Genomic DNA, 8,736 nt, shown 5'->3' on the forward strand with positions numbered 1-8,736 from the left:
GGGTAGATGAGCACATGCTGCATTTCCTGACATCTGGGTCTCAGAGAAACTGCGGACATGGGAAAGGGGGTGTAGCCTCAGGTGAGCAGAGGGAAGAAGCTCAGCTCCTCCTGGGTTTCAATTTGAGGTCCCTGAGGGGCGACTGAGGGGACCCTGGACCCTAAACAGAGGAGACCTCAGAATAGCCTGGAGCTTCTGTTGGTCCTTGTTGGACCTGGGATACAATGAGCCCAAAGTGCATGGGCTCACTTCCTGACATTGGTTCTCTGACTGGGGACATCGCATATGGGGCGGGGTCACAGGGGGGCCGATTCCCAGACCCTGCAGGGTTGAAGACCTTGAGGACCCTGAAAATGGACTAGAGGACCCTGAACCCCTAATCAGAGGAGACCTCAGAGAAGCCCGACTCTGGTGTCAGTGCACGGCATCTGTGGGGTCAGGATGAGTGCCACAGTCGTGAGCTGTCTTCCTGACATCCGGGTCTTCAAGAGACTGGGTTCCTGGTATAAGGGGCGGGGCTTAAGTTGCGGAGAGGAGAGAATCGAGGTCCTGCGTGGAGGCAAGGTGAAGTTCCTGAAGGAGGACTGCGTTTATCCTGAGTGAGGATCGATGGAACCCCACAGATCCCCTTCCCTGTAGTCGGTCCTGGGAGCCCTTGGGGTGAGAAGAGCACACTGGGTCTGTCTGACTTCCTCACATGCGGGACTCAGAGGGACTGGAGGCCTTGTGAAAGCGGCGGGGTCTCAAAATGGCGGACGCGACAAAGGCGAGTCCTGCCTGGAGTCCAGGCTCCATGCGAGGAAGGATTGAGGCGGTTTGACCCCAACAGGGAGGGATCTTGGCCCTTGGAAGAGGGTCTTGGAGGGCCCAGAACGGGGTGAGCAGGGTGAGCAGTTTCTTGACCGCTGGCTTAGGGAACTCGGGAGGTGAGGTTTTACGGGCAGAGGGCAGAGGTTTCAGGTTGGCAGAGGCTGGACTCCCCAACTCTGAGGTTGGGCTGAGCAGACCCCCGCCCCTGAGGTCAGTGCTTGGAGGCCAGGCAGGACGTGAGGAAGAGCTGAGGACCAAGCATCTCCGCAGCCTAGGACACTCGCGAGGACCTGGGCAGGTGCAGCTGCATGTGGGGCCCCACAGCACTTTCTGTTCAGGCTTGTGTCTTGTTTTTGTGTGTGTGTGTGTGTGTGTTTGTGTGTGTGTGTGTGTGTGTGTGTGTGTGTGTGTGTGTGTGTGTTGTTAATACTAGCCATGTATTTTAATACTGGTCATGTTACTTTATTACTGTTTTGTTTTGTTTTTTGAATGTTGAGTTTTATTTTTTATTTTTTTTTTCATTTATTTTTATTAGTAGGAGGCTAATTACTTCACACCATTGCAGTGGGTCTTGTCATATATTGACATGAATCAGCCTTGGAGTTACATGTATTCCCCATCCCGATCCCCCCGCCCCCTTCCCTCTCTACCAGATTCCTCTGGGTCTTCCCAGTGCACCAGGCCCGAGCACTTGTCTCATGCATCCCACCTGGTCTGGTGATCTGATTCACTATAGATAATATACATGCTGTTCTCTCAAAACATCCCACCCTCGCCTTCTCCCACAGAGTCCAAAAGTCTGTTCTGTACGTCTGTGTCTCTTTTTCTGTTTTGCATATAGGGTTATCATTACCATCTTTCTAAATTCCATATATATGTGCTAGTATGCTGTAATGTTCTTTATCTTTCTGGCTTACTTCACTCTGTATAATGGGCTCCAGTTTCTTCCATCTCAGTAGAACTGATTCAAATGTATTCTTTTTAACAGCTGAGTAATATTCCATGGTGTATATGTACCACAGCTTCCTTATCCATTCGTCTGCTGATGGGCATCTAGGTTGCTTCCATGTCTTGGCTATTATAAAGACTGCTGCAAAGAACATTGGGGTGCACGTGACTCTTTCAGATCTGGTTTACTCAGTGTCTTGTTTTGAGTTTCCTTCTACTCCCCCAAAGGGGACGGTCCAGCCCATGCCCGGGGAAAGGTGAGAACTACAAGGGACCCACCACACAACTGGCTGTACTCCCAGTGTCCGCCCCCTCCTACCAGCACAGAAGTCGCAGGGCTGTGCCACAGTACTGCCCTTAGATGTCACCTCCATTTCTCTCACAGGAGCTCCAGGAACCAGCAAGCAAAGGCAGAGGTCTGAAGCCTGTGTCCTGAGTTCAGACAGCAGAGGAGGTCCAGGCAGTATCAGGAGTCAAGGTGAGAGGGTGACCTGAAGTGAACCAGAGGCTCCCTATCCCAGAACAGAGGGGGGGCCCCAGAAGACCCCAATTCCTTCCAATTTATTGGACCCAGAAATCTCGGTCTGTGTTGACCGCAGCCTGGGGAGCCACCTCCCTTCCTCCTTCGGGTAGCCAGGGGACTGGCCTCCCAGGAGGAGTGCTCCTGTGAGGACTGAGAGCACCCCTCAAGGGGAGAGCTGTAAGTGGCCTGTGTCGTACCATCCAGGATGCGTTTCTTAGCCCAGGTTGCTCACAGCTCCTCTCTCCCCAAGGCCCTTGGTCCCCATCTGTACCTCTGCCTCACTTCCATGTCTTGTTTGACCTCAGGCATTGTGCTCGTGGTTGAGATGAGTGAGCGCAGCAAACCCGAGGATGACCTTCAGGACGCAGGCGAGGCCCATGGCCCTGTCGAGGTGCCACTCTTGGAGGCGGAGGTGGGGGATTCTGCATTCCACTTAGCCACCTATGCCCTAGCATCGTCCTCAGCTAATGTCGAGGCCTTGCCCCAAGAAATTCTGGATAGGATGATGGCTAACCTGATGAAGTTCCTGCTCCTCAAGTATCGAGCCAAGGAGCTGACCTCCCAGGCGGAAATGCTGGATACAGTCCTCAGGGATAACCAGGAGCACTTCCCGGTGGTCTTCAGTGAAGTTTCAGAGTGCCTTCAGCTGGTCTTTGGTGTGGATGTGAAGGAGGTGGACCCAGCGGAGCACACCTACATCTTGGTCCCCACCCTGGGTCTCACCTGTGATGAGATGCTGAGCGATGGGGAGGGCCTGCCCAGGGCCGGCTTCTTGGTGCTGGTCCTCAGTGTGATCATGCGGTTTGGAGACCCGGCCCCTGAGGAGGCAGTCTGGGGAGCACTCAGCAGGATGGGGGTGTATGTTGGGAGGGAGCACTGTATCTTTGGGGAGCCCAGGGAGCTTCTGACCCAAGTATGGGTGCAGGAGGGATACTTGAGTTACCAGCAGGTGCCTGACAGCCACCCTGCTCGTTATGAGTTCCTGTGGGGTCCCCGGGCGTATGTGGAGACCAGCAAGTGGCACGTCATGTCATTTACGCTCAGGGTCATGGAAAGGGCTTTGGGGGCATTCCCATTCATGCCTGCAGAGGATTCGAGGGAGGAGGAATAGGGGGCCTGAGCCAGAGCAGCAGCCAGATTGATCCTTCCTTCTGTGATTGAAGAGGCCGTAGTCAGCCTTCTCAGAAGAGAGGGCCCGGGCCAGTTGGGGGAACTGGTGTGTAGCATCTTTTGGTTCCTGTTCTCTGTGATGACATGGGGATTCATCTCTTTTTTCTTGAGAAATTTTTCAAAGTTTGATTTCAGAGAAGGCTGAAGAAGCTTCATTGGCTTTGTGAATGATATTGTCCGAGTGTATTTGTGGTTACTCAGTTCAAAAACTTGAGTTTTGCTGTTTCGTAAAAGATTGGGAAGTTTTCCATTTTTTTTTGTGGTCTTGAACAGAATACAATGGAATAGAATTTAGAACTGTTTTGAAAACATGAACTTTCGTAGCACTAGTATTGAATGGAAAAGAATTAGATAATAAAAGGAATCATAGTGAATTCATGCTTATGTCCTTCTTGTCTGTCATTCACAATAACTAAATGATCTCAGTTAATTGAATTTTCCTGAATTGTTAAAAAAAGTAGCAGACTATCTGAGACCCCTTCTCACTGGCTCAGTTATTCCAAAGACATGTACAGATTCTCTGCTTCGTAAAAGGCCATGTTAGCAGTGGGGACACTAGGAGAAGCAGGACACCCCCACACTTACAGCAATGGCCCAGGAGCCGCAGTCACATGAGGTTTGTCTTGGGGGTGAGGGGAATCTCTGAAATGGATCATTGCTGTGAGGTGTCCTTTTGCTTTTTGGATAAACCCCAGAGAGATCTCTTTCTAGGGCAGACAGGAAGGGGTCCTGGCTCTTTTCCCATAGCTGTTGTCCACAGGGATGAAATAGGTGTTTTCTATCCACCATCTGCTAGGAAACCTAGAGAAATGTGAATCTTGCTCTTTGGTATATGGCCAGTATTCCCTGTGCTACCCCTCTTGTCTCTGCCTTGGGAAGCTGATTAACAAGTACATTGAAATAACAGATTCTTTGGTCATCTGGACTTTATGATTTTCACTTGTGAGCATGGTCTAGATTTCATTTGGATGAAATGAGTGAAGAGAAGCTGCAAAAGTGGACAGGACCTGCTGTGTGACAAGAATCCTTGGAATTTTGAGGGAGCTGTACCCAGCTGGAGACACTGCTCTCTACCCCGAAACACACACAAACACCGAAATTGATATACATTCTCTGAGAGGAAAACACAGAACAGCAATTCTGAGTGGTTTTCTATTCCATTTTTAATTAAGCTGCCAATTCTCTGAAGTGTCCTGAAATCAAAACAATTTCCACAGGGGAGAGGGAAAGTCTCTGAGATGCGAATAAACGAGAAATAAGTAGTAGGCAGTAAAGATGCAACATCTGCCAGCATCCCTGGGTTCAGGCAGGTTCAGTAGTGTGGAGGTAGCAGAGACCCAAGTTAAGGCTGTGCCTTGCATGAAAAGGTAGGAGCAACTTCCGGGCCTAAGGAGATGGTGAGGTCACTGCAGTGGGGGTGTGGATGGGTGCAGGCGGCTGAACGGGCAGCTCTCCATGCTGAGTGCCAAACAACAAGGGGAACAGGTGATGTGATTCTGGTCACATATATGGCAGCTGCCAGATAGTCAGTGGATGCTTGAAAAAGATGGAGAATTTCAAGACCCATGTGAACTGCTCAGACTCTCCTCCCCCCAAATAAGGAGATTTTTAACTACTGCTCTTTGTGGAGCATCTGCTAGGCAGTGTGGAATTGGAGAGATGTCAGGTGTTCAGACACCTCTTGTCTTCCTCTCTCCCTGCACACATGGGGACACGACCCTGTCAAGGCCTCTTCATTTAGGAAGGGTCATATGGTGACCTGGGTCCAGTGAATTTTGAGCAGAAGCATTTTTGTCATTGACCATTTGTTCTGAAGGGGCACGGGCACCTGGGGGTTAATCCCCAAGTCAGGACAACACACAGACACAGACCACTCCGAGTGTGCTTCCTCTTCCAGAGACTAAAATCCCTCACCTCTGACCCTTGACAGGCTGCCCCACAGGGAATTGGCTGCAGGGATTCTACCCACCCGCACAAAAGACCCACAGCCTGCCCCTGCCCCCCACGAGCTTCTCTGTCAGAACCCTCTGGGCTGTGGTCAGTCTCCATCACGAGGGCAGCAGCCATTTGCCAAAGGCCCCTGTTGGGTTTGGGGGCTTCCTCCTCATGAGGCCCAGCCCCGATGCCCCCCACCCCTGCTGCCCACAGTGCCCCCTCTCCCCCAGAACCTGGCGTTGGATTTTTTCCTTCTCACCCCCCACCCCCCATGCCCCACTGAGAGTGGATTAGGGCCTGGTCCTGATGACCTCATGTGTGTAACTTTATTTGCAAATCCCATAGCAGCATCCCCTTCCACTGTGCTTTAGGTGGAACCAGCAGGTCTTGAAGCAGCCCCTGGGCAAGTCTTGTGAGAGGTCAGCAGTAGTCATTGCCATGGAAGTGTGGGGCACATCTCTCAGGTCCTGAGGTGTATCAGACCTTTCATTCCCTGTGGAATCCCTGCAGAGGGTGTTGGAGTAAGCTCGGGGTCTTGTGAATGTAACTGTGAGGTCCTGGCTTTTGAGCCTGAGTGTTAGAGGCAGAGGGGTGTCTGGTCAGCCACCCGCAGAGCCTGCTAGGACTTTGGTGACCCCAGTCAGGCTGTTTGAGCAGAGGTCAAGCTCTAGCGGTTGCCTGGGAGGACACTCACCCAAGCGCCCGAGGTCGCAGACTTCAGTGAGGATTCAGAAAGGAGCCAGGCAGGAGAGGAATCTGGGTCCCAAGGGTGCGGGCTGTAAAGATGGTCAACAGCCCTAGAGACATGGAAGCAGCAAGCCCCTGGAGATCCCATCAGACTTGCCCGGGGCTGGCCGGGAGACGTAGTGGGGAGCAGAGGTCACTGCAGGTGAACTGCCACCCCGGTCTCCATGAGGACATCTGTGCTCTGGCGCCAAGGCTGGGAACACAGCCCCAGGGGCACGCCAGGATGTATATGTGACAGTTCTCATGGCAGGTACTCCTCATGCGCCTTATGGGATATGAATGTTAAGTGTGGTTGGGTTCTTGCTCTGGGTACAGAAGAACCTCAGGCCTTTGATTGCAAGGAGGCCCAAACTGTCCCCCGCCCCCACCGACTTATCTGGAGGTCATTTCCAGGATCCAGCATCTTCTGCAGCAGCCTCTGTGTGGACACACACCACCCTGTTCCCAAGCTGATATTTCCTAGGGCATCACAGATTGGACAGGCACCACCCTTGGGTTAAGGATTCTCAGTGAGTGTTCTGCTCCTCTGAGAAGTCCCTGTGTTTCCTCATGGCTTCCCTGGAGGCTCAGTGTTAAAGAATCTGCCTGCAATGTGGGAGATGCAAGTTCAATGCCTGGGTGGGAAGGTACTCTAGAGGAGGAAAAGGCATCCCACTCCACTCTTCTTGCCTGGGAAATCCCATGGACAGAGGAGATGGGGTGGAGGGGTGTGTGCCACAGTCCATGGTGTCGCAAAGCGTGAGACATGACTGATCGACTGAGCACTCACATGTATGCACAACTAAAGGTTGCTCTGGACCCTTGTATCCCTGGCAAGACATTGACCCCTGCCTTGATCTTGACAGACTTCTGTGGCAAATAATATTGGCAGACGTCTTAAAATGGTTTTTGAGCAAGTATGGAGTTCCAGGTCGACCCCTGGCCTCGGTTGGTGGCTTTTGCCACATCCAGGCAAAACATCTATGAGGTTGGATTAGGGCAGTGTTTGTGGGACTTGAGAAAAATAGTGGATCCAGAGATGTTTCTGTGGTGGAAGTGGTCCGGTGAGTATATTATATGGGATTGATGTTAAGGGAGAGGAAAAGTTGAAGCTAATTTAGCAAGGGTTGTTTCACACTTACAGGTTCCGTGTGCTTGTGTTTGGTTTCCTTTCTATTTCCTTTTTTATCATACTCAGCATGTGTTGCCCAAAGTTTCCTTGCCTTTTTTATTTTGAAAATAGTCTTTATTTTCACCTTGTCCTTTGTAACCCTTTTAACCCTTGTAACCCATGATGATTTGAAAAAAAAATATTGTGAAAATAGCAGAAATCTCTTATGCCCCTCACCCAGTCTCCCCTATTCCTAATATCTTACAGTAATATGATATATTTATTACAATTAATGAGGAAGTATTGATGCATTATTTATTATCAACTAAATCCCATACTTCACTCAGATTTCTGTTAGTTTTACCCATTCCCGGATCCTGGCAAGGAAAATACCCTACATTTACTTGTAATGTCTCCTTGGGTTCCTCTTAGCTTTATATTTTCTTTGTTTTGGATGGTCTTGACATTTTTGAGGAGTACTCAGTAGATGTTTTGTACCATGTCCCTTGACTGATATTTGTCTGATAATTTACTCTTGACTAGCCTGGGATTACAAGTTCGGGGGAGGAATTTTACAGATGTAAAATCCTATTCTCATCACATTGTATCAAGGGTGTATACTATTAGCACAATTGATCACTGATGATGCTCCCATTGATCATGTGGCTGAGGTAGTGCTTGTCATGTGTCTATGTGATAAAGTGATCGTTTTATACCCCCTTTCTATCCTGTCCTCTTTGGAAGAAAGTCACGATGTGCAGTCCATGCCTCAGGGGTGAGGAGTTATGCTCCCCTTTCTACAAGTGGGAATGTCTGCATAAATTGGAATGTTACTGTGTGGAACACTTGCCTATCCTTGTTTGTGTAATTAAGAAATTATTTCTGTTTCTCAGTATGGAATCATGGTATCTTTATTACATGTTGGGTTACAATCCAATACAACTTTATATATTTTTATTTTCAAATTGTTCTCGGATTGGTCATTAAGAACTCTTCCTGTCATCTCCTTTCGTAGTTACCTTTGTCATAAATCTTACATGGAAAAAGAGAAAGCTATCCCCAAAGCAATCTGCAAAAAAAACAAACCAAAAACAGAAGAGAAAAAAATTGAAATCAAAAATAAAGAAAAAAAAGTCATGGGATAAAAACTGGTTCATTGGAAAGATCAACCAAATTGATAAAACTCTAGCCAGATATTCAAAATCTAAAAAACAGAAGACAAATGACTAATATCAGAAATGAAGAACTATTACTACAATTCTACAACCTGTACACCAAAGATGTTGGAAGGATAAAAGTAAACACTAAGAACAAATCTATGTATAGTACATAAATTCAGGAACTTAAGTGGAATTTAAAATTCTTCAAAATTCACAAACTACCCAACTCACCCCTGATGAAATGTATAACCTTTATAGTACTACAACTATTAGAGAATGGATATCACGTTTTGAAATTTTCTAAGAAGAAAATCTTTAGAACCTCAGAAATATAATAAAACTCAAAACAGAAA

At 48.7% G+C, this 8,736-nt stretch overlaps 1 protein-coding gene across 1 annotated transcript; it reads left to right on the forward strand.

Annotated features, from left to right (window-relative positions):
- The first annotated feature begins 2,606 nt into the window (after nucleotides 1-2,606).
- LOC136154625 (melanoma-associated antigen 10-like) lies at nucleotides 2,607-3,392 on the forward strand. Its single transcript, XM_065916829.1, has one exon. It carries the CDS (start codon nucleotides 2,607-2,609, stop codon nucleotides 3,390-3,392), a length of 786 nt encoding a protein of 261 aa, XP_065772901.1.
- Nucleotides 3,393-8,736: the final 5,344 nt, after the last annotated feature.

Source organism: Muntiacus reevesi, chromosome X (genome assembly GCF_963930625.1).
Source record: "Muntiacus reevesi chromosome X, mMunRee1.1, whole genome shotgun sequence".
NCBI classification, from domain to species: domain Eukaryota; kingdom Metazoa; phylum Chordata; class Mammalia; order Artiodactyla; family Cervidae; genus Muntiacus; species Muntiacus reevesi.